This window comes from Thalia democratica, chromosome 5 (genome assembly GCF_965202585.1).
Source record: "Thalia democratica chromosome 5, ktThaDemo2.hap1.1, whole genome shotgun sequence".
Taxonomy (NCBI): domain Eukaryota; kingdom Metazoa; phylum Chordata; class Thaliacea; order Salpida; family Salpidae; genus Thalia; species Thalia democratica.
The window spans coordinates 49,535,638-49,562,704 of record NC_139169.1 but is presented as its reverse complement, the minus strand read 5'-3'; the positions used below and the strand labels follow the sequence as shown (position 1 = coordinate 49,562,704).

The 27,067-nt window shown below is 25.1% G+C and overlaps 1 protein-coding gene across 1 annotated transcript; it reads left to right on the top strand.

Moving 5' to 3' along the window:
- The first annotated feature begins 495 nt into the window (after nucleotides 1–495).
- On the top strand, nucleotides 496–18,343 carry LOC145835995 (ubiquinol-cytochrome-c reductase complex assembly factor 1-like). Its single transcript, XM_082943771.1, has 5 exons — nucleotides 496–773; nucleotides 5,818–5,943; nucleotides 12,644–12,762; nucleotides 15,615–15,715; nucleotides 17,550–18,343. Exons 1-5 carry the CDS (start codon nucleotides 498–500, stop codon nucleotides 17,687–17,689), a joined length of 762 nt encoding a protein of 253 aa, XP_082799897.1. The 5' UTR covers nucleotides 496–497; the 3' UTR covers nucleotides 17,690–18,343.
- Nucleotides 18,344–27,067: the final 8,724 nt, after the last annotated feature.

Sequence of the window (27,067 nt, the reverse complement as noted above, 5' to 3'; positions counted from 1 at the left end):
ATAATAATACATCAGTAACAACAATAAATAGAATAAAGTTTTCAAGGTTCTTTTGACTAAATTATGTTGCTAAGATTTAAATTTTAGAATTTTTAACTAAATCTTGCAAATGAATAGTGCTAAAAGTACAATTTTATTTGAAATTTGGTTGCAATTAAAAAGGGTTTAGCTATTAACTAGCCTTGTAATTAAAACTTTTTAATATCTTTTGAACTCTGAAAAATAATCAAAAAACTTATGTTAAGGTACTTTTTAAATTTTTTATCAGTGTTGTTTTTCTAATTTAAGTATAAAAATATTTCATTGAGCACTAAATCGTTTAAATGGATTGCTTATTAAGTTTTAATAACTTTATTGTTATAGATAATTTTTTTGTTAAAAGTATAGCTATTATTTATAATTTTTAATTAATTAAAATTACCACTTAATAATTATATGAGAAATTAGATATACAAAATTATTAAAATGAAATAAATATATATATTTTTTAGATTATGATGGCTTTGTTTGCAAATAGAACACTTAGTTTAAAGAATTTTAATAATTATACCAAGTCATTAAAACTGTTTGCAAGTCTACAAAATGTAAACTCATTAAAGTTTGTACATTATAAACAAACTAATTCAAGCCAAAAAAAATATGGAAGTAATACTGTACAATCTATAAGAAACTATGCTGAAAAAACTACTTTTTTTGGAATTTTTAGAAAAGGAAAAAATCGATCTGAATTAAACTTAGCTGCTTTAAGTACATTAAATGAGATCTACATGAAGGTATATTTTATGATATACTAAAATATTTTTTTCATAAATAAAAAATCTTTTTGGGTTAAAATCATGTTTTTAAAATATTCCTATAAAAAGTAATTAACATATGTTAAAAAGTATTTACAAATTTTAACAATTTTAATTTTTTGAACATAAAATTTACTTAATTTTTTTTAGATTTTCAACTGTTTGAGTTTCTTTATTTTGTCTTAAAAAAATGAAATTGAGACTAAATCTTCTAGAAGTTGTTATTAAAGACACAGGGGGACCTTCTTGATTTTTACAAGTTGATCTTATTTTCTAGAGTTTTATCTGAGCTATCATAAATTTTTAACCAATTGAAAAAGTTCAGAGAAACTTTGAGATATAAGTGATCAAAGTCAGTGAGCTCCAGTTCCTAATGGAAGGCACAGACTAGAAACGCAAAAAAAGAATATTTCTTAAAAATCTATCTACTCCTTTGTTTTCAACCAATATTCTTTAAATTTTCACAGAAAGTCTATTCATGGTTCGTGCGCGTCAGACTAAATCAGGCTAAATTAGTTTTTTTGAAAAAAGTTGAAAAACGTCAGGCTAAATCAGTTTTTATATTTAAAAATTTGAGATTTTCAGTTTTTCTCAGATCAAATGCTTGAAAATTTTTGATTAAAAAAAAATTGAGAAATATTTTTAAGATTAAATTGAGATGTGAATTTATTTATTAATAAAATTTAGTTGTTAAAGACAAAATCAGTCAGTATTTGTAAAAATAAATGTTCAAAATCTTTTCTTTAATTTCTAAATTTTTTTGATAATCTTCATTATTTTGTTTTAAGTAGATTATTTACGTCATGATTTTGAAAATTCATAAAAAAATACAGTTTAAAAATTACAGTTTATTTCAACAACTTACAGGGTTCGTGCGCGTCAGGCTAAATCAGGCTAAGTCAGGCTAAATCAGTTTTTTATTTAAAAGTTTGAGAATTTCAGTTTTTCTCAGTTCAAATGCTTGAAAGTTTTTGATAAAAAAAAAATTGAGAAATATTTTTAAGATCAAATTGAAATGTGAATTTATTTCTAAATAAAGATTTAGTTATTAAAGACAAAATCAGTCAGTATTTGTAAATATAAATGCTTAAGACCTTTTGTTGAATCTCTAAGAAAAATTTAAGAATTTTCATTATTTTGTTTTGAGTAGATTATATACGTCATAATTATAAAACTTCATAAAAAAATACAGTTTAAACATTACAGTTTAGTTCAACAACTTAGCTGTTTGTTTGAATTTGTTTACATCAGCTATGTTTTTCAGAGCTTAGTTAGTTGAACTGTTTTATTTTCTAATTTAAAGGCTTTATACCAAATACTTTTTAGATTAAAACTCTTAGCAGTTTATTCATATATTTTACTGTTTGTTTAAAGTTATTAGAGATATTCACAACACTAAAACTTAGCTTTAAGATATAAGTACTAAGTTTTGTGGGAGTACAAATTTTAGTTACAATTCATTTTTCTTTACAAGAACAAAACATTTAAGGTTTTTTTCTATTTAAATGTAAGCTTTTTAAATCTGATACAACGTCAACAATCACTGTATTTATTTAGAGTTTAGGATTTATAATTATGTTTCAAATTTAAGTATTAGTCAAACATTTTTGCTTATTTTAATACTTAATACTCGTGTAAGCGTTTCATTTTAAATTTTAATAAAACACGACAATGCACGTCAATTATTATAAATCTTCTGGTTATAATGTTTTTACTTAGTGCTTAATTAAATTGAACAATTGTGTTTAGTAAAATATATAAAGTTTGTTCACTAGTAATATATTAAATACAACACTTATTTTAAAACTTATCACTGAATTTCTTATATTAAAGTCATAGGTGAATGTCAATCACCTTTTCCACAATTTAGTCTTACTTTATTGAGTTGTAACTAAACTATGAGTTGCTTTTTGCAGATTAAATGATTTTGAGATAAAGCTGGTTGAAGTCAGAGACTACAATAGTACTAATCAAGGACCCCCAATACCTAATTTGACTTCTAAAGGGGTTTTTCCTTACTTTGAAAAAATGTCAGGCTAAATTGTTCTCAGTCAGGCTAAATGTAAAAAATTTTGCGCACGAACCCTGAACTTAGCTGTTTGTTTGAATTTGTTTACATCAGCAATGTTTTTCAGAGCTTAGTTGGTTGAACTGTTTTAGTTTCTAATTTAAAGGCTTTATACCAAGTACTTTTTAGATTTTACTGTTTGTTTAAAGTTATTACAGATATTCACAACACTAAAACTTAGCTTTAAAATATAAGCTCTAAGTTTTGTGGGAGTACAAATTTTAGGGACAATTAATTATTCTTTTCAAGAACAAAATATAAAAGGTTTTTTTTTAATTTAAGTGTAAGCTTTTTAATTCTGATATGACATCAACAATCACTGTTTTTATTTAGAGTTTAGGATTTATAATTGTTTATCAAATTAAAGTATTAGTCAAAATACTATAATAAACATTTTTTACTTATTTTTATACTCGTGTGAGCGTTTCATTTTAAATTTTAATAAAACACGACAATGCAGTCATTTTATCATAAATCTTCTGGTTATAATGTATATACTTAATGCTTAATTAAATTGAACAATTGTGTTTAGTAATATATATAGAACTTTTACACTAGTAATAGATTAGATATAAGACTTATGTTTAAAACTTATCATTGAATTTGTTTTGTTAAGGGCATAGGGGGGGAAGGGGGGTCAATCACCTTGTTCACAATATAGTCTTATTTTATTAAGTTGTAACTAAGCTATGAGTTGCTTTATGCAGATTTCTAAAGCTCAAAATTAAAGCTGAGATAAAGCTGGTTGAAGTCGGAGACTACAATAGTACTAATCAAGACCCCCCAATACCTAAAATGAATTTTAAAAGAGATTTTCCTTACTTTGAAAAAATGTCAGGCTAAATTGGTCTCAGTCAGGCTAAATGAAAAATATTTAGCGCACAAACCCTGCTATTACTAATATTTAAATCAATTGGTTAAAAATTAGTAAATTTTTAATTTGAAATCTAATTGTTTTTGAAATCTACTTTTTTTGTTTTTTTTAATCTAAAATTATTATTTTAATATTTTTTAAATCTCAAAATAAAAAGTCTTTTAAGCTATAAAAAGTTTTATTAAAGTTAGAAGTCTCTAGTTCAAAAAATGAGGAAGAAGATAGATTTTTAGTTATTAAAAAAAAATCAATTCTTAATAAATTGTGGGTCATTTTACAAAAATTTTAGTATCTCAAAAAGTTTATTTTTTTTTGTTTTATAAAAACTGGCTTGTAGTTTATACTGAAAGTTTTAGTATAAGAGCCTATGTTATTTTTTATAAAAAAAAATGTTGGACTCTCCTATGACCGTAATAAAAAAAGAGTTGAAGGATGCATCAGATAAAAAGTACTGGAAGTCATTTAGTTCAGCATAGTATGTGGAAACATACTTTTATATATTAATATTGGCTAGCTGTCAAAATTGCACAAGCGTACAAAATTGCATGAGAAACAAATTGCACAAGGGCACAAAATTGCACAAAGACACTTTTAAATAAGGAGATAAAATCACACAAAGACACTTTTGCACAAAGGGTCAATTTTTTACGAAGACACTTTTTCACTAGCAGACAATTTTGCACAATGACTTGTTTGCATGGGTTTATTTCTCTCTTTTTTTTACTATCACTGTTACCCCTAACCCTTACCCTCAATCGATAACTTATTTTTATTTTTATAATTTTTTTTCTTTACAATCACTGTTACCCCTTACCCTTGGTCAGTAACTTCTTTTTTCTTTTTGTTTTTTTTAATTTATCATTTAGTTTTTTTTTCTGTTTTTTTACTCTTGTGCAAAAATCACCCTCCTTGCAAAGTTGTTACTCGTTCAAAATTGACCCTTGGGAAAAAATTGTCTTTGTGCAATTTTGTCCCCTCGTGCAAATTTGTCTTTGTGCAATTTAGTAACGTTGTGCAATTTTGACCCGTTCCCATTAATATTTGCATAAAGTTTTATGCTTTTGGTAGTCTTGTTTACAAATTGTCCTTGTTAGAACTTTTTTGTTTTAAATATTAAATAATAAGAACTTTTACAGTGATTATAAATAAATTTTGCTTTTAAGTTTAAAAACAATTACAAGCAGACCATCAAATGTTTAAAGATCAAAATGTTTTCCCCCAAATGTTATAACTATATAGAGTATAACTGTAGGTACATGTAGTATAACTGTAGGTACATGAAATAACTTTTACAAAACATATTACTTATTTAATTGTATTTGAAACCTTAAATTATTGTTATGGTATGTACTTAATTATTATTTGAAAAATAATTAACTTAAGTTAATGAAGTCATACTTTACAACTTAAGTTTTGCCAAAAATAATTTTGACAACAATTAAAGAAAAAAATAGAGTAATAAATCTTTTTAGAGTACATGAATTGTTACAAAATTAGCCTCTCAAAAGAGTAATTTAAAGTTTTAATTTGATAAGTAGTATTATTTATAGTATAATTTGTTTTTATTTTATTTTTTTACTAAGCAGAGTCAGCAAGTGTATTAATTTATAAGAGTATACAAATATACATTACAAGGTTCTTTACAAAAACGTTATTTGCTGCTTTTTGAATACAGTTTAATGCTTTTAAGATCTGCTTTGCAGTGTGACTTGTAAGCAAACAACGCTTTTATAAAACATAATTTTTGTTTTTATATTGTTGTGTTTTATTGATATACAAATATAACTTTTTTTGTTTAAATGCAGTTTTAGTTAAAAAAAAATTCTTTTGTTTAACAAAAATACACCATTAAAAAGCAGAATCACACTTTATGATAATTCATATATTCGGTTTTTTATTTTGAATCAATGCATATATACATGCTACAGTATGTTTTTATCATAGCTATTTCACTTTTGTTATTTACTGTCCCCTGCTAATTAAATAATATTTTTAAAGTAATAGTTAATTGGGTATATCATAAATGCTTATATATTCTTTAGTTTTTTATATGATAACCCAAAAGCATTTTTTATTTTTAGGCTCCACAAAAAGAATTACGTGAGCATTGTGGACTTGAAGACAGTTTTGTCATATGGTTTAGTATGGTTACTATCCATGTTTGGATGGTTGGTGTAAGAATTGGTCGGGAAGGAAATGATGGAAAGGTTACTTCTAAAGACATATTATAGGGTGGTCACAAAACCTGGAAAAACCTGGAGTTTGAAAATTTAGGCAAAAAAAAAACCTGGAATTTTGTACAAAAGTTGTGAAAAAACTTAAAATTAGTTTTATTTTTAGTTTTTTAACAATTTTGTGTATAAAAATTGTAAACTTTATTATTTTTAGACAAAAAATGTAAACTACTAGTATTTAATTAGTAATTGATAAATTGTTAGTTAAAATATTACTTTAATTAATGAATCTTTTTTTTAACTTCTTTTTCCATTGTTGTGAATTTAATGTAAAGTCAGTCAACAAGAACCTATTTCTGACTGAAGCAATTTGATAGAGTTTAGCTTTAGATTAAGAGGAAACTAAGAGCAAGAGCAAAATAACAGCAGAGCCAAATGAAAATGTCTGATGCAATGTTATATGCCCAATGTATTTATAGCAACCAAAATAAATCTTTATTTCATAGAATTAATCAGTGGTCTTTAAGCTAATCAAAATCTGTGCACCCTAAATTTCAAATTTAAAATTCCGTGTACCCTAATGTGCGAATATCTAGTATAAGTTTCAAATTCCTGCAATATCTAGTGCACGGCTTCCCAAAGATTTCTCTAAAAACGACCATAAACCGCCTGAGAGACCCTTTTTTTTTCTTATTTATTTTTGCTCTTCATCATCAACTCTAGAATACCTAGTGTAAATTTCAAAATTTGAGATATTTTTCAAGTTACGATTCATGCACCCCAAAATAAATTTTGTGTATATTGGTGCGCATTTTTAAGACCTTTGGTATAAGTTATAAGTATAATAAGCGTTATTTAATTATATTTAATATTTTTTTAATTATGGTAAATAGTTTGGATTTAGATTAAGTTTTTTTTAAATTGAGTATTCTAATATGAGTATGGATTTTAAAGTTATATATCAACATAAACGCTTTTGATTAAATGTATGAGAAGAGCTTTAAAAAAATAGATTCAAAATAATGGTAAAGGTTGCAAAGGAATAACACAAAAATTAAATAATATCTAAGTAATAATGTATTGTTTTAAGTGTTAAATATGCACAAGGGGATACTTTTGCACAAAGGGACACTTTTGCACGAAGGGTCACTTTTGCACGAAGACACTTTTGCACAGATTGAAATTTTTATTTTTTTTCATTAATTATAATTTTTTTCTTTTTTATTTAAACTATCACTGTTACCCCTGGCCCTTAACCTCGGTTGGTATAAACAAATTAAGATATGTGCTTTGTTATACATATAATGCGGGCCTGGTGGTTAACTGACAATAACACGCTAATATAACGTGATATCCTAAGCTAGTGTTTAGATCAGGGTTTCCCAAAAACATTTACTAAATCGCCCCCTTTTCAGAAAAAAAAAATCGCTCTTCAGGAATTTATAAAGTAATTTTTCTCATGGTACGCACATTTTAGTCAAAAAAGTTGTGTTCGAAATGTAATTTAGTCTGGTACTTCTTATGCACGCACTTTTGGGCTGTGTTCAAAGTAATTTACAGGGATTGATAAAATAATTTACAGTTATTTTCTTATAAGCCGAGTAAAGTGTATTAAAATACTTAATTATTAAAAAGCCTTATGTATTCTGTAATGAATTCTGTTTAAATATGAATTGTTTTGAAACTAATGAACCCTTAGGTTAGTGGTGGACAACTTTTGTAGTCAGTAAGTCATATTTACTAAAAGTCCTTTCTAGTGTCGACTTGTTAAAAATATGTACCTGCGTGCTGCGTAATTTAAAAAATTAAGATAAAAGAAAATTAAAAAACCTTAGCAAAGTTGTAATAAAATGATTTAGTGTTATTGTAATCTAGGAAGTACTATTGTAAACTTAAAACCAAGTTGAAAGCGTGTTTCAAAATATTAAGTATCAAAAAACTAAATTTTATTTGTTTCGCACAAGTGGTTTTGAAGTTACTTAGCGGGCCGAAATTTGACTGGATCTGGACCGTACGTTACCCATCTAAAATGTTAAGTAAAACCTGACATTATAATAATCTCTCATATAACAAATTTCGGAAATTTAAGTAACATATTTAATCCGCACAATATACTTAAATTGTTATATAAATAGGCATATTCTAAAATTACTATACCAGAGGTTAAAAAAAACTACAAAAGAATTAACAGTTTATTTTACACATAATGGAATAAATATTAAAACATCATTACTGATCTAGTTTGAAGAAGATTGACCGACTGGTTGATTATCTCACATAAAAACTGGTTTTATCAATAGCTTCTGTTAATGCAGTAAAATTATTAACTTCGATGCTAAGAGATATTATAAGCAAGTTAGTTTTAAAATTAAAATTTAATTTTAAACTTTTTAAATTATATGTTTCGTAGTAGAATACCATGAAATAGTGTTTTATTTGGAATAACCTTTAAAAAATAAACCTTAATTCTAACAACATTTTTATTTCTTTATTTAAACTAAAAAAAATTAAAAAAATAGGTTTTACAGTTAATTTTGTGAATAGAAAGTAATCAATTCAAAAAAAACTTTTAATTAAGTTAAAATTTTGTTTTGTAATTGTAGCAGTCTTTTTGATAGCTTATTTAATTCTGTTCAAAAACGAATTTTTAATCTAGCTATCAGCCTATAATAATTTAACAGAGGAAAATAGTGAAAAATTGAAATCTAGGGTTAAACTATTAAAATAAACAACACATTTAAATTTTCAAAATATTTTCAATTATAATAAAACAAAAAAACAGTTGTAGTAATAGTTTAAATTACCTTAATAAATATACTTTTTAACAATAATAATTCAGCTTAAAAAAAATAACTTTAAAATCTTTTAAGTGAAAAATTTGAAGTCTTTTCAAATAGAGACCTCAAATCTATACTCTTTTAAAGCCTTTATAATCTTTTTTGAAATAAAAAAAATAATGGTTATCAATACTTTTTTATATATACAGATTAAACAAGTAATAAAAATTCTGTTAATTAAAAATATTTCAAACAAATATTTTAATCACTATCTTATAAAAACTTTTTGTATAATGTAAAACGACAAACATAAACTACAAAATTAACCAGGTCAAAACAAAACTGTTATTAACTTTAAAATATAAACCACTTAATAAGTACAGTAGACTTCCGCTTGAGTTCACACTTTGAACATAACCAAAAAGTGCGAACTCAAGAAATCATGATCATTTTTTTTACAAAATGGCAAATTTCAATATGTTATAATGCAATAATGTTAAGAATAAACAAAAAATCTACTAAAAAATAAAATTAACATTCATTAAAAACAATAGACCTATATAAGCTATTAAATATTAAAAAAAAAGTTGTTTTATTAATACTTATTTATTTACAGACTTTATTTAAGTTAAATTTAAGAAAATATAAATTTGCACATTTTTTTTGGGTAAAAAGTTCGAACTCAAGAGGAATTCTACAGTAATTAATATTCATTAGGCATTAAGCAAACCTGTTGTAGAATAAATAACTTAATAATTTTTTTATTATAAAAAGACTACTTAAATACAATACAAACTAGGTTAAATATAAAATATTAAAAAAAATCAAATAAAATAGAAAAACTTACAGAAAATAATGTCTGCTACTGAAGTCTAATCTAATGTTAAGGATGAGCTTCATGACTACTTGCAAGTTTTTATATATCTGGTTCTAAATCAGTCAAATAAAGCCTCAAATCACCTCCTTTACAAATATCTAGATTAGATCTTTTGCTCAAGATGTTGATAACTGAACTGAAAGCTTTCTCAACAACATAGCTAGAAGGAAAAGCTATAAACCACAATCTAACTTTCTCCTAAATGATGGGAAACTTTTGCCTTAGTTTTAATTGAGTCCAAAAGCTTTTATATCGTTCTTTAGAAGAATTTACTTTTAGTTCAAGGTCAGTTTGTAAGTCTGAGAAGGTTTCCTGTAAGTCAACGTTTACTTCAAAAAGATCTGCTTCAAAGTAATCCATAATCCTTTTCGGGACGTTTAATTGAAAAATGTCATTAAACTGTTTACCAATATACTCTTTAAGCTGTTCCAGATGAGATGAAAACACTTATACTTCACTTTCATTATTTGAAGTTTTAAGTTTTCCAAACTTGCAAACTGTGAAAACTGATTATTTTTAGAATTTCTTCCATACAGTTCAAGTTGGTTTCTGAAACTGGTTATCTTACTTTTGACTTTCACAAGGTTGAAGGTTTTACCTCGCAAAGTTTTGTTCAATTGGTTAAAATATAATTCTGACATATAAGCATTGTCTATTTTTCTTTTAACAAGATTGTCTGCCAATACCTTATCCTTTTCAGAAAAAAAAATCAATACCTGAATTAAAAATAGCCAAAAAGCTTTTTAAACAGTTTCTTTTTGATAACCATCTCACTTCTGTATGCATTATCAAATATGAATAACAGATATGTGAGTACATGATATTCAAAAGTTACTTTTATTTATTTAGCAGTGCAAGTTCAAAAACAATATATTGATTTCAAAACATAACTTACAAAATATATTTTAATTAATTACAACAATTTTTTTATTTACCGAAAAATTGACTTTAGTATAGTTTAATTTTTAGTCTAACTAAGTGACTTTTCAAAAAACTATTGGAAATATCATTAGGTGATAGTTTATAATAGATTAAATAGATTTTTACAAACTTTTTATGATCCCAAATAGCATATATGTCAGGTTATGAAATGGTGAGAGGGATTCCATTCGTAAATACTCATACATAACATACTCTATGACCTATGTAAATGAGAAAAGATATGAATAAAGATATGTGATTTATTTGAAAATAGGAGCCCTAAGCACTGTTTTTTTCTATATTTTACATAAACAAAACGGACTTTTTTGTTTAAGTTTTACCTCAGGGTCAAATATTTAATAGCAAGCTAAAATTAGTAAAATAGCAAGCTAAAAGATAAAAAAGTTATTATTGCACAAAATTTAAAATCGTCCCCCTTTTCGCCTCTTTATCAGTTATCGCCCACCCTTTCACCCCTTTACTAGTTATCGCCCCCCGACTTACTAAAATCGCTCCCAGGTAGGCGATATCGCCCACTTTGGGAAACCCTGGTTTAGTCTGACTTAGCCAATTAGTATAGTAGGTTTATAAAGTGTTGATTACTTATACTACTTATGTTACTGAAATTGAGTCTGTAAGTTGAGAATGTATTCGACAATGAATAAATGTGCTAAAAAATACAACAAGCTGTACTAGAAAAATAATAAAAATAAGATACTCCGGGTTAACAGCCTAAGTTAAAAACAATCGACATTGTTACGCTAGTAAAAATGTTTAACAAATATGCATGGTTGCTCATAAAAAACAAAATAAGTTAAAGCAAAAGCAACAGCAACCTCGTTCAAACGAACCGAGTGCTTATAAACATGAAATAATTCGAGAGAAGAGAATGAAAGATGACGACACTATACTGCTAACCGCATTAGGGTATTTCAAGAAACTTTTTTTCTTCTATTTTTTTTAAAGATTTAATCAGATTTACTTATATTTTTTCTTGTTTATTTTAATTATTAATATTTGTATGTTATTTACTTTTTTATTTATTTATTTTTATTATTACTGATACCCCTAATACTTACCCTTGGTCGGTAAAGTTTTTTTTCATTAACTTTAAACATTGTTTGTTTTATTTACTATTTTATATTTTTTAATTTTTTTTTAAATCATTTTGTTTATTTTTACCATCACTGTTACCCATAACCCTTAATTTCGGTCGGTAACTTTTATCTTCATTATTGTTTTAAATTTATATAATTTGAACTTATTTCTTTTTATTTATATTTTTTTCATATTAAATTATTATTTTTTTAACTCTCGTGCAAAAATGACCCTTTTGACAAAAGTATCTTTGTGCAAAAATGTTCCTTCATGCATATTTGTCCCGTTCTTCGTTTAAGTAGTTTAAATTTATAAAAAAAAACTTTTTTACCTTAAGATTAATTTACTACTAAAAATGGTCAAGTAAAGATGTAATTTCAAAAACCTGGAAGAAAATTTTTAAAACCTGGAGAAAATTTTCCAAAAACCAGTGGCAACCCTGCTATGAGTATAACAGTTTGGAAAAAAAAAAAAAATAAATCTTAAAAAGAGATAATAATCTTAAATTTTAGCTGCTAAATTTATACTTTCGTTTCTAAAATTGGTGGTTACCAATCTACTATATAGACTTAAGAAAAGAGCTAAAAACTTAACAGATGTTTATAGATATAGATTTCCACCTTGCTTTGTACAAGTTGATCATAACTTGTAGATTTTTATTTTAGCTATAAGAACGTTTTTACTGTTTAGATAAACTTTATGTTGTTTGACATCAAAGTTGGTGAGCATATTATTAAAGGTGCAAGCTAAGAAGACAAAACAATCTATTGAAAAAATATACGTTTACTATAATTTTTGAGCAGTTTTCTTAAATTGTTTACAGTTAGTTTTTATCAAATTTATTAATAGTTTAGAATCATTAAATTAAACCTTTATATGTATTTTTAAATATTAAACTGTATATATTTTGTCTTAAATTTATTTAATTAAATGTAGACTCAAACGCTTGGTATTATTTAAAGAAACGATTGTGGCTATACTACTATTTTGTAAAATGAAAATTTTATACTAGAAACAAAGAAAAAAAATACTTAAAAATTAAAATAAAGTATAAATTTAGATTTTATTTGAGTCTATGCTGGCAATGTTGTGGGAAGATGTGGAAGAAAGATTAAAAAAATTTGAAGGTCTCCTTAAAAGAAATTTTGAAGTTAAAAAAAGATTGAAAAAGTATTACAGGTTTACAAGACTATGGTTTATTTATTTTTCATAGAGATAATAAGTTTATAAAGTAGTTTTATAGTTGTAACTTTCAATTTCTTTCAACTAGTAGTCCACATCTAGATTCAAATCTGGCCGTTTTTGGCTTGAATCCGGCCGGATCTTTATTAAAAAAAGATCTGGATCCGGCCTAATCCTAATTAATGGATCCAGTAGATCACTAATTTTAACCTGTACTTAAATATTATCAGTTTAAGGCCATAGGGGGGGTAAGCCTTGTTTTTTACAAGTTGATCTTTATAGAGTTTTTCCTAAGCTTCAAGATGCTTTTATCGTTTCAAAAAATTTAAGTTATTTTTTGAGATATGACCAGTCAAAGTCGGGCCGCATAATAGGTTCACTATGGGAAGGGAAAACTAAAACAGCGAAAAAATAATATTTTATTCAAAATCTATCTCCTTCTACATTTTCAAGCAATCTTCTTCAAACTTTCAGTCTAATCGTTATACAATAACAAAAAAAAAACATTACTTTGGACTTTATTGTAAGTAAAAAAACTTTTTTCTGAAGTAAATTTTTTTTTTTAATTTTTGTGGTGAAATTTATATTTTTTCAAATAATTAAAATTCATAAGTAATATTTTTTATTTTAATTTAAGGAATATTTCCTGAAAATTTGTAGAAGATTGCTTGAAAAATGAATGAGGAGATATATTTTTAGTGATTTTTTAAATTTCCAAGAAAATTGACCCTGAAAAATTTGCGATCGATGCGTTTGTATAGGAATCTTTTTACAAAAAATAAAGTATCTCATAAGTTAAGTGATATTTTTGAATTCTATAAAAACTGGCTCGTAGTTTGTACTTGAAGCTTTTATATAAAAGCCAAAGTTAATTTTTTATAAAAAAAGTGTTGGACTCCCTTATGACCTTAATTTGAATGTTACACATAAGTTTCTAAGGTATTGATAATATATCAAAGAATTGTTATCAAATTCTTAATATAATCGAGTGAACTTGTGATTTTAAAATTCTATTAACTTAAAAGAGAATATTTTGTTTTAATGTTTTAAAAGTGGTACATTCTGCAAAACTTTTTCATTAAAAAAGTTTAGAAAATTTATACTCTTCTAGTTATAATTTTTATGATTAGGTTTTATAATTAATTTATGTCTATCTTATAAAACTATTTTAAACCTTAATAAACTATACTCTAATATTTATGAATAAATTCAAGTTTACCAAATTCAAATTTTTATTACTGTCTTTGACAAAAATATATTACATTTTTAAATACTTTACTTCAGGAGATTGGAGTTTTTGAATTTCAAAAATTTGAAACGACCCAGCATATTATGTAGTTGACATTGACTTATGCTTCATCTTGATTAATTTAATTGAACACTTTTAAAAATTTAAGTCTTATTTTTTAGATAGTTAATTAAACTACCAGTTACTTTTTATCGCTTCTTAAATTCATTGTAACTTTTAAGATATAAGCAATCAAAGTTAGATAGTTTATTAGGTTCTTTATGGAAAGCACAAACTAAAAAAACAAAAACAGACAATTTTACTAAAAATCTATCTCATCTTTCAGTTTTTGAGCAATAGTTATAAGAATTATTGAGATTAATCTTTAGTAAATTTTTAACAACTTGTTGGAAAAAATACTTGAATTAAAAAAAAATTATAATAAACAAAAAAAACATGAAATATATTTTTTTAATTTCGGACAAAATTTTTTTCTATGTAATATTTTTTTCCAAAATCTGCTTCCTACAAGTTGTTTATAATGTTGAAAAGAGCATTTCCTGAAAATTTCAAGTAAATTGCTTTGTAAATAAAGGAGGAGATAGATATTTAGTGAAATTTTAAAAATTCTGAGTTTATAAATATCGTTTTTTTTTAATTACTGATTATGTCTAAATAATAAATTGAAATTTTATTATTCTATAAAAAGTATGTCATAGTCATAGTATATTCTCTAAGGTTTAAAATAATAGCCATTGTTAATTTTTGTAACAAAAAATGTTATACCCCTAGGCTGTTATAATAGCCTATTTCGACTTGGGTCCTCCATAGAAACTTGCCGATTTAGATTGCTTATATCTCAAAAGTTACTTTAAATTTTTTATGCAATAAAAAGTGTCTAATAGCCAAAATAGAACAAAAGTAAAACAACTTGTAAAATACAATATGTTTTATACCCTTTAAGGGAGGCTTGCAGGGTTGTCAGGAAAGTCAGAAAAAGTCGAAAAAAAAAGAAAAAGACATAAGTCAGGAAAAATAGGGGTTGGAAAAAAAGTCAGGAAATTTAATAAAAACGTGGTTTATCTTTACTAAAAGCTGCTTTTCGCTAATGTTATTATTAAAAGTTTTTTCTTTTGCAACTCATCTTTTTTATCAGGTTCTAATTGAATTTTTGAAATAAATTAAAATATTTTATGATCTCACGTGTATATTTACTATGTGGTAGAGATACAAGTATTTTAATGATCATGTGGTAGAGATAAAAGTATTTTAATGCTCAACAAGAGCTTTTTATTGCATATTCATCAATCATACACAGATGGATCAAATGGTGCAATGGAAGTTATATGATTGAATCCAGCAAAAAAACTGTTGTTTAAATTTCAGCCTGTATAAAATTAGGATTGAAAACTTTACATAATTTTAAGTCTTTGTTTATTTGTTTTTGAATCGGTTTTTATTAAGAATTTGATTAAAAAGTCAGGCAAATTCAGGATTTTTTTTCAGATCAATCTGTGGCAACCCTGAGCTCGTAGAACACTACTAACGATAAATAAAAGTATTAATAATCTCAGTTGTGTCTTTAAAGCTAGTTTTAAATTAAACTCTGATCTCCAAACAGAGAAGTGAATTTGAACTTTCATCTTCTAGACGAGGGATTACTAGGAAGTGATTCTGAACTAGCAAACTCTCTATGGACCATACTCAAGTTTAAAGATCAAGGTTTGTTTTAAACAAAACAATAAACAAATGGCATTAAACATTATTATTTAAATTTATGTTGACCCACTTTTATATATAACTTTTGTGTTTATTGACAAACTTTATAATCATGTTTTATCTGGAATAACATGATTACGAATAAGTCTAGACTATTATTATCATTACTAACTGAAATAAACAATATTTATAAACAGTATATTAGGAATTTTTTTTAATCAACTATTTTCAAAGTTCTCTATGCAAACTGCAGATATAAATAAAAATATTTTTATTAAAAAAACGACTATTTTTCAACTTGCTTTCACCTATTTCAACGCTTAAAGGCCTCTCTTCAGAACAACTAAACCACTTTATTTTATATATATATACATATATAAGATGTAACGTTATAAGGCGTTAAATCCTGGAGATCCTGATAAGCTAAGCTTATCGGAATGTATATCACAGATGTTCTTGTGCTAAAACTTTATTTCAACTAACGGCGTTTCACTGCTCTCAAATAAATTTAAGAACAGATCTACGGAGTCTCAAAAAGCTCTAAGAATAGAAATTTTGAATAGAATTCAAAATCTGAATTTAACTGGCTGATGATCAAAGCTTTATGAAAAATTAAAGCTTTGTGAAACATATGTTCCAGAATTTTTAAAATCGCCATTTGAATAAATTATATGTATATATATATATACTGTATATATTTATATACAGTTTTATTTATGTATATATATAGAGATAAATAAAAAAAAACAAAGCACAAAAAATTTATAAAATGTTGTTTAGATTGTATAGATATAAATGTGGTAAATTAAAGTGTCCCAAAGTTTCAACATGAGAATTTATTTTTTTAGAATACTTATTTTCATATTTTTACGAAAAAAATGCACAATTATTACTGTTTATTTACACTTTAATGCTGCTTAATATATATTGTACAGTTTATATTAAATAATATTTTATAAAATCTAATACAAATGTACGTGAAACATCAAAACTTTAAATTTATAAAGTCTAAGGTAGACAGAAACTAGAAATCGTAAAGAATTTTTGAACCCTTTAATTAACCAAAATAATTTTTACTCTAATATGTTTTTAGGTAATTAAAAATATTAAAGTTGTTATAAGTAAAATGATAACAACTTATTAAATAGTTCAGATTGTAAAGTTTGATGTATAATAATAATAAATTAATAAAAATTTTGATTCAAAGAATTTATAATATTTGTTTGTGCTATAATAAAAAAAAGGCTATTTATACGTTAGCTTAATTATACCAAGACCTTAAAACTATTAGTTATTTTTATAAAAATGTTAGTATTAAAATTGAATGTTATTAGAATTTTTGCTCATGTTTTATTTCTACTATTTGACATAACTAATATTATTCACGTAGATTATTATAACCAATAACTTATTATACTCTGAAACTTTTTATTTATTTCTATTAAAATAAAGTTCGGTTTTAATATAATCTTATTATATTATTTAAAATAACTGGAAATTCTAAAATTAGCTGACCACTTAAATAAAAATTAGTAAAGTCTTTTTCTACCAAAAACTTCCGCTAAAGGATTTGCTGTTTAAAAATAAAAAAGTAAATTATTTTGATTATAGTTAAAGACGTAAAAACTCTAATCATATGTATAAAATAATAAGTTTTTAGTAAAGTAACTTTAAATATTTTTTCTATATGTCATAGAATAATAAAGCAATATTCATTTATAATGATTAGTTATAAATAAGGGGTGTTATAAGAATCTGAATATTTTTTGTAAGCATTAAGTTGGAATAAAATACAATTTGTCGTTTGTCTTATGTTTAGTATTTCATAATTTTTCAGATATAAAAGCTTGGCATTTAGAAATGTTGGTTCACTACATACGATGCACTACCTATACACTTGATAGACTTGATTTTGATGAAATTTTAAAAAATCCTAGTTTAATAAGTTTTCAATTTCCAAATCATGATTTAGATTGAAATGCGAGTTTTATGAATCTAAAATAACAACAGCTGCTTATAGTTTTTATTTTATAATATTGTTAGTTTTGTACACTTCTTAAAGAAAGTCTTTGAATAACTTAATAATCTGGAGTTTAAAACTCAATAAAAAAAAAAGAACAATTCTATAAATTTTAAAAAACTAGTTGAAATGCTTATTTTTGATGCTTATTTATTGAAAGTAAAAGATATAACACAAGTGTATTGATTTTATGTATTTGCTGAATATTACTGAATAGTTTTAGTAAACACACTTAATAGTAGATAAAAGTTAATGTATAAGATTATGTTAGTGAATAGATATTTTTTAATAGCCCAAACTATTTTCGTATTTTGTTTTTTTTCGTAGCATAATTTTATAACTTGAATGATTTTAATATTTAAAAGTAACTCCGTTAAGGTATAAGTTGATTTTAAAAACTGATTAAACACTACTTCTATTCAATAAACTGCAAAACATTAATTTTTCTGAGACAGACACTTAAAACCATATACTCTTAAGCCAACATTTCTATGATGTTAGTCTTATTAACGCTTTATTTTTGTTTGTAATTTTGTATTGTTAATTTAATTTAAAAAATATATATTCCTTTGTTACAAGTATTTTCTTTCAATAAAAGTTTAACTCTATCATTATGTTGTAAGTTTAATCGTAAAAGTATCTTTAATATAGGTATTTTTGAAGCAAAACTAGCCTTTTTTTTATTTACAAAATATTTACAAAATAGTTGTTTATAAAGTAAAACCTTTAGTTCATAATTTGGGAGACTTCTAAGTGTTGGTCGTAGCGCTGCCTTATATACATTCAGCTTTTTTTGCCGATACGTTGAATAAATCAAATTATTTTTGGTAATTTTATATTTTTTGTCCCTTAACTAAACTCGTATTCTAACCCTAAATCTTAATTAAAAAAAGTTACCTAAAAATCATTGAACAGGGTTCGTGCACGTCAGGCTAAGTCAGGTTAAATCAGTTTTTTTGAAAAAAGTTGAAAATCGTCAGGCTAAATCAGTTTTTTTATTTAAAAATTTGAGAATCTCAGCTTTTCTCAGTTCAAATGCTTGAAAATTTTTGATTAAAAAAATTGAGAAATCTTTTTAACATCAAATTGAGATGTGAATTTATTTCTAAATAAAGATTTAGTTATTGAAGACAAAATCAGTCAGTATTTGTAAATAATATATGCTTAAAACCTTTTGTTGAATCTTTAAAAAAGATTTAAGAATCTTCACTATTTTGTTTTGAGTAGATTATATACGTCATAAATATGAAAATTCATAAAAAGTACAGTTTAAACATTACAGTTTAGTTCAAAAACTTAGCTGTTTGTTTGAATTTGTTTACATTAGCTATGTTTTTCAGAGCTTAGTTGGTTGAAATATTTTTGAGATAAAGCTGGTTGAAGTCGGAGACTACAATAGTACTAATCAAGACCTCCCAATACCTACAATGACTTCTAAATGGGATTTTCCTTACTTTGAAAAAATGTCAGGCTAAATTGGTCTCAGTCAGGCTAAATGAAAAAAAATTCGCGCACGAACCCTGTATCAAACATATCGGTAAAAAACTGCATTTATATTTAGCAGTGCTACTAATTCAGCAAACACATAGAAGCCTTCCCATATTTATTCTTCATAACTTAACAAATATTAAAAACTAAGTAGTAGAATTTAAACTAGCCAAAAAAAAAAAAATTCAGTATAAGTTTGACAAAGAAAGTTAAAATAGCTTGATTTAAAAAAAAACCAAGAATGTACAAACTAGCTTAAATGAGGAGTTTTTAAGAAGCTTCGAACTAGCTTAGGTTGAGTGGCAACACTAAGTTAGGTAAGACAACAATTTAAAAATTAAAATTATAAAACAAGTTTAATTTTTAATCATTGTTTTATAATTTTTTAATAGCGTGTTTATTGAAACATTTTGCATATACAGTAACCTGCCAACTAGTTACGCACTTTATAGGTACGAACTGCCGGTTTAGAACACACTTTTTATTAAATAAAATTAAGTTCAAAGTGTTTTTTTTTTGCCTTTGAAATAAAAAACTTCAACCAGGATTACCACACACTCAGGGAAACTCAGGACATTTAGACTTTTTTTAAACTCAGGATTACTTAGGCAGTTTTGATTTTTTATAAAAATCTCCGTATAGTTTTAAGATTAAAAAAAAATCTCAGGACAGATTTTTTCTAGATCTAAATTGAAATTTAGTTGATATATTTTCAATATTTTGTTACTTTTTGTAACCAATTTTGTTCAATAACATGATTTTTATTGATTTTAAAATGCTTATTCAAAAATTTTTAACCTTGTGGCTAGTTCTTCACTGTACTAATAAATAACATAGTAGTTTATGTTTCAAACATGAAATTAGTATTTAAGTTTGTTCATGCAAGTAGGTACTTTTTGTGGAATAACATCTAATCTAGAAGCATACACATCAACCTTTCCTGTAATTATTAAGAAAAAAATGAACGTGAGGTATAAGTAGTTTGCCCCAGAGGCAAAAATCTTTTTATGAATTAAAAAAAATTAAAACAGTTTTCTTGACTTAAATAGTGGCAACCCTGCTAAAATTAGTGATACAAAAGTATTACATTAAAAAAGTTATACTGTATTAAGTAAATTAAAACCTAAAGGAATCAGAAAATAAGATATAAGCTTACAAGTTGTATATTAAATTAAATGTTTAAAACAAATATATTACAGCTTATTTGTTTAAGGAAAACAACGAACACTGCAATTTAAATTTACATACACAATAATTAAAATAAAGGAACTAAAAATAAATTTTGTTAAACGAAAATAATTAACAGTGCAATTAACATTTATATACCCAACGCCTGAAACATAAATTTTAAAAAGGTATGAAAATCTAAAACTAAATTTAGATAAACAAAAATAATGTACAGTGCAATTTATTTTTACATACCCCGTGATTGTAACGTAAATATAAAAGCGAAGTTAACGAAAATAGAGAACATTGCAATTGACACTTACATACCATTAGAAATACAACTTTAAAAAGCGATATGAATGAAAATAAAAAAAATTGCTATTGAGATTTGTTTAGAACTAGATGCTTTTGAAAACATGTCTGTTAGTGTAGCTTGTCGTTTGGGTTTAGCAGACACTTTTTGTTGCTCGCTAGTTATTTTCGGAAAAAAAGTTAATTGTAGCTTTCCAGAGTGTTAATCAGCAGCTACTTTCGTTTCTGTTGGAGACAGCTCTCCTTCTAGAAAGACAGACTTTGTGTAAGTTTTATCAAGTATTATTATCCGCCTGATATCTTTGGCACTATAAACAAAAATCCGTTGGCTCATTCTTAATTGACGTAATATTCTCTTCTTTATTTAATGATTATACAATTTAATATAAGTTGGGTCAGACATTTTTATAAAATATGATCGACGTTGTAATAAATCTTTAATCTTTAAATATTAGCAATTAATTTTTTGTATTATGTATATTTTAAAGGTACAAGGAAATACAAAATAAATTAAAAAAATTTTATGGGTTGAATATAAACATACATACAAATACATACATTAAAAATTTCTTCTTCTAATATAATTTCAACAAATACGTTTTTGTATTTGCGGATTTAGCTTTGATAGTCGTTTTTAAACTTTAGTAACTTTTAACATGTTTGTATAAGGCTTAATGTAGGTAATTAATGACAAAAGTTTTATAGGTACGCACTTTTGGGCAGTGTTCAAGTCCGTACCTAAGTGGCAGGTTACTGTACTTAGCATAACAGTACATGCAAGATGTGAGTGAGTGTCATTTTTTAAACGAGGAGACACTTTTGCACGAATGACTTTTTTGCACGAGCATCTATTTAGCACAAGGGAACACTTTTGCAAAACGTATATTTTGCACGAAGGTTCACTTTTGCACGCCGTTTTATTTGAACGGCGACAGTAAATATATGTTAAAAAAAAAATTAAAAAAAACTGATTTACTATATTTAAATTTTTAATGTATTAAAAACCGGTAAAAGTGTATTTTTTAAGTTTTAACTTGCTTTAAATACGACAAAGTTATATAAGTATTAATATTATTTTTATCATTATTATTTTTTTACAGATATTAGAAAAAAAGATCATAGATATTAATGTAGTATCTTTAAAAAAATATATATAATAATTAAAGTTATGGTAACTTTTTCCATTTTAATTAAGCACTTAATTTGTTTTTCTTACAGTTAAAAACTAGAACTTATTAAATAAAAGCGTCTGCTTAACTTAAACCTAATTACGTTAATATTGAAAAAGTGTGCAAAAGAGTCGCCGTGCAAAATTGGCCACTCGTGCAAAAGTGACGCTCGTGCTAAAGTGACCCAATCCCACCAGATGTATTAAATAGTTGGCCTAATTTGTAGAATTGCTTAAAATACATGCATTTGTTAACTATGTTTTTGAGTCATTTTATATTTGTTATCATTTATTGTAATTTAATTATTTACTATTTTTTTAATCCTTACCCGAGTGCGTACTCTAACCCTAACCCACAGTCTAACTCTAACAGGCATACCAAAAAGTATTTAAGCGTACTGGAAAAAAAAAGTATGCATATCAAGCATTCCTACAAACTCGGCTAACTTTTTGAACAGTTCTATAGTAAAGATATTAAAATTAGTCATTAAATAAATTAAACTAGTGGTGACGTCATGTTGAAGACTAACTATAAGCTTTTTTATATATTATATTCTGATGAAGCTATATATTATTATAGTTTGTTGAACGACAAAAAACGACTTTCAAAATATTTGGTCTTAGTACCTGGCGCACATAAAAACTTTTCGGTTATCGAGTAGCACACCACGGATACCTTTAAATGTATTGTTCAGGGAATATATTCTTTTTAAAATCTTATGAAACCTTACCTTTTTTTTCTAAATTATCGGAGATTAGTCTTTAAACAGATCTATCTGATGCTATTTAGCTTTGATTTTGCTTTACTTTAGACTTAAGATATTTATTGCAACGCGGTCAAAAATATATTTTTCATGCTTAACTGATATTGTAATATAACCATTTTGTTAAAAATAACAACTAATCAAATAAAAGATCAAAGTATGGTTAAAACACCATCTGCATATAGACTTTGCAGGGTTGCCAAAAAACCTGAAAAAACATACGTAATAATATACCAAAAATAATGAAAAAAAGACTAGGCAAACTATAAAAATGTTAAATGTATTTAAGAACATATAGAGTTTGTACCGAAATTCAATAAACTAGAGTGATTTTAATTATAACTTAAGTGTTTAATTATTTTATAATAGGATTAATAATAAACATAGAAAAAAAAATACTGCAACTTCTATTTTCTGAATTAGTTTAAAGCAGTTTAAAAAAAAAATACTTACATTTTAATAAAGACAGCATATATCGAAAAATAATTAACAGATATTGTGTAAAGATATTATATTATTGCATATAAGATTTAATAGTCATAATAAACAGAAAAATAAAATCTCATTATCAAAATAAAAATATAAAAATGAAAAATAAGATAAAAGTTTGTTTAATTACAAATTCAAAAAAAAAAAAAAAACTGCCCGATCAGCAAAAAGTGTTACTATTCTAACAAGCAAAAGTTTATACATTTTAAACTGATTATAAATCATATTTAGAATCAAACAAAATAAATTTAAAAGCAAGATACTATGAGCAAAAAGTTTCTTTCCCTAGAGCTGATAAAAATAAGCCCAAAAACTGTACGCAAATAACAAACCACTTGTGGAACTTAAACAAAAAAAAAGATAAATATTATTGTTCATTGTACGACAAAAAAAGCGCTCAAAACATTTATTCGTAGAACCTGGTGCACGTAAAAACCTTTCGGTTATCGAGTCATACACCACTTGGATACTTTTTAGCGTCTTGTCTAGGACGTATTATTAGATTGGAGTAGTATTGAGACTGCGAAAAACAACACTTACCGTATTAGTATGTGTACCTTATGCGACCTGAAAATGCTTAGTATTGTTCTATAAGATAAAAGAAATGAACTCACTAACTAATGTCCTCATTATTTTTATAGGTTCACATTTTACAATCATATTTACTTCTCTAAATTAAAGTTGAGTTGTATCCATCTTCAGTATTTAAATATTTTAATTCTGTATCAATTTTTTATTATCTCTAGATTTTTTTTGTTGTTTTATTAATAATAGTTCATAATGAATTTCTAGTGTTTTAATTTTCTATACATTAAATTTACTCAAAGTCATATGCTTATGTTTAATATAACACTATAGTTTTTGAATTAAGCCTTTTTTATTTGTAGGCATTTTATACTGCATAGTAATATAATTATAAGCTTAACCGCAACAACTTAATTTGTAAAAAAACATATAACAAACTTTGCTTTACTTGTTTAATTAAAAAAAAATTAATTTAACTTTACTTATTGTTTTCTTATAATATTAGTAATGTACAATAACCTAATTAAAATTTTTACAGTATTTGAAAATTATATAACGTATTTTTTATAATTTTTTTTCATAATATTAAGTAGTATTTTTATAAATTTTGTTAATACAGTGCCTATTCACTTATTCGGACTTCACTTATCCGGACAGTTTCGGTCAGAAAAAAATTAAAAAAATTTCAATAGTAAACACAATCATTCAAAAAATTTCACAACTTTTTAAATTCAATAATCTTTCTGCTGAAAACGTGAAAAACCTATAAAACAAACGTCAACTCTTTCTTATTTTAGTAAAACTTCCAATAAAAACTATTTTGTTAGGAGTGATATGTTTCCATTAAAATGACTTTAAACTTAGTCAAAGTTTCTCGTTTTTCTTTATGTCTGTTTTTTTGTTTAAAAGTTTTTTTTTTGTTTAAGAGATACGTTTACATTGTTATTTTATAAAGATAAGTTTGATTTATATATCCTCTGAAACAAAAAATAATCTTTTTTTTTAAATTAATAGTTAGGGCAGGTGGAATTGCAAATGATGAATTTTACTTGCTTGACCCTCAAAAAACGTATACAGTTGCAGAGGGTTAATAAGTCTGATATTTTTCTACCTTTTTTCTTACTTATTAATTAACCTTAATTTTAGCTTTTATTATTTATAATTGTTTTTTAAATTACTCACAGTTACTATGTATTTGTTTTTACCAAAACACTTTTATTATGCATTGCATTATATGCAGCAATTATTTAGTGCTGCTCTCGCGGTAATTGTCTCTTATTTATTTTCTTCTTTTCTCTCAAGCGGAGTATAAATTGAAAAATCGCGTGTAAAATCGGATTTAAGTTTTGGATGCGTAGCAGCCAACTTTAAGTCATTGCGACTTTTCGCTGCACTTAACTTATGAATGGTTTCGATCTTGTTTATTGAAGTATAGTTCGCTTTTAGATTGCTTTATGAGTTAATTTAAACAAAAACTTAGTTTTCAGTTTCTTTTATTCATGTATTTTAGTCTTTTAAAATAATTAATAACTCAATTCATGGGCTTTATGTTGTATAGTATTTTTATCACCTTTTTGTTTCGCAATTTCATTGTAAATATAATCATTACCACAGACTCGAACTACGTTTAAATTAGTATAAGTAACTTATTTATTAAACCTTTAGTAAGTAAGTAAGTCATATTAGTTTATTTAAATCAATTATAGTTTACTAGTTATATTGGGGACATCTTTTACACAAGTTAAAGCGCACGTTGCGTTATAAATTAGGCCCCTAACATTGTATAAGTAGAACCCCGTTAGCGACAATTTTGTTATATGAAAAATTGATTTTTAGTACTTATCCGAACTTTTGGTTATCCGGACATGTTTACAGAAAAATCTTGCCCAGCGTGTCAGGATAAGTGAATAAGCACTGTAGTTGGTGATTTTAATAATTTTTTATAACAGAAACTCATTTTAATTATCTGTTCAGCGGTGAAACTTATAAACTGTCTATATTTGTAATAAATATATATCAGTATAAGAATCTTCAGCTTTAATTGTTTCTGTTACTAAATGTTTTATAACCACTTTTTAATTACATCTTTTTTATGTAAATCTAAAACAAAAAAATCTACTCGTTTGTATCTTGAAATTTTAAATGTTAAAATCTCAAAAGTTAGTAAAAAAGTAGAAGCAAATATTTTTGTATCTGAATAGTTTTGATTGAGATAATAATTAAAATTCAAAAAATTACAAAGTTTTAGTTTAATTTGATCGACTTAAAAAAAGTTTAGAGTTTTAATTAGTTTATTATAATCGAATTCAATATGATCATGTATGAAATGGTCAAGTTTGATATGATTGAGTTTATATGATTGAATTTATATGATCAAGTTTAATATGATCGAGTTTAATACGATCAAGTTTAAAATTATCGAGTTAGAAAAGTAAAAGTTTAAAATAATGAAGTTTGAAATGATTGTGAGTTAGAAATGATCGGCTCCCAAATATAACACATCAGATCTTAGAGAATTGTATTAAAGAGTTTTAATAAATAACTAAACCACTTGTATTTTTAAAATCTCAAAAAGTGTTAATAGAAATTAACTGTTGTTAAAACCTTAAAGTAAAAGCAAGTTATAAGTTTGAAACAAGAAAAAAAAAATGATATACAATTACTTTTTGGATAAAATTTAGAAACTTGAATTGTTCAGTAAAAAAAAAAACTGTTAAAACTGAAAAGTCAATATCGAAAAATTAATGTTTTAGCATTAGCATTATTTAAGTATTTTTAAAATATGAAGTAACGAAAAAAAATTGACTTCATTGCTAACTAAAAGAAGTTGTAAATGTAAAAACTCCACTATATCGATGTTCTGGTCGAATAGTTGAAATGACATGATCAGTTTTTAAAAAACTATTAAAATCAAAAATTGCAAAAAAACTAATATTTAATAAAATATATTAAGCTAAAAGACATCCGAGAATCAGCTTTAAATTAATTCATTTTTCAATTGCTATAAATAAAAAAAGTGCACAAATTTATTTTATTCCCTAATACAAAAACTTTTAAATTTGCCCCTGTAATTAAGAGTTCACTTTTTATAAACAGGCTCTCTAAAATTATAAACTATTAAGGTATCATGAAAAATTTAACTAATTAAAATTTTTAAACTACTTCAAGCTGTTTCAAAGTAACGCACCAAAGCACAAATGTAAAATTTTCATATGTATACAAGTTTTTATGATATTTGGCTATCTATATCTTGTATTAAACATTTAAATATTTAGTAAGAAACACAAGCAAGTATACTAAACAATGTAAAATTTATTATGTAAAAATGTTCTCGTTATTTCATAAAATATTCTTTTTTCTTCGTTTTTCAAGGGATAGCAATTTAAAAACGCCATTAAACATAACCCTAGTAAAACGACTTT

What these genes read in the sequence shown, in the direction of transcription:
- LOC145835995 (XM_082943771.1), top strand. Translation starts at nt 498, where the DNA reads ATGGCTTTGTTTGCAAATAGAACACTTAGTTTAAAGAATTTTAATAAT. An exon ending in AGATTGAAAAAGTATTACAG is followed by an intron (nt 12,763 to 15,614) that starts GTTTACAAGACT and finishes ATCTCCAAACAG; the next exon opens with AGAAGTGAATTTGAACTTTC. An exon ending in ACTCAAGTTTAAAGATCAAG is followed by an intron (nt 15,716 to 17,549) that starts GTTTGTTTTAAA and finishes ATAATTTTTCAG; the next exon opens with ATATAAAAGCTTGGCATTTA.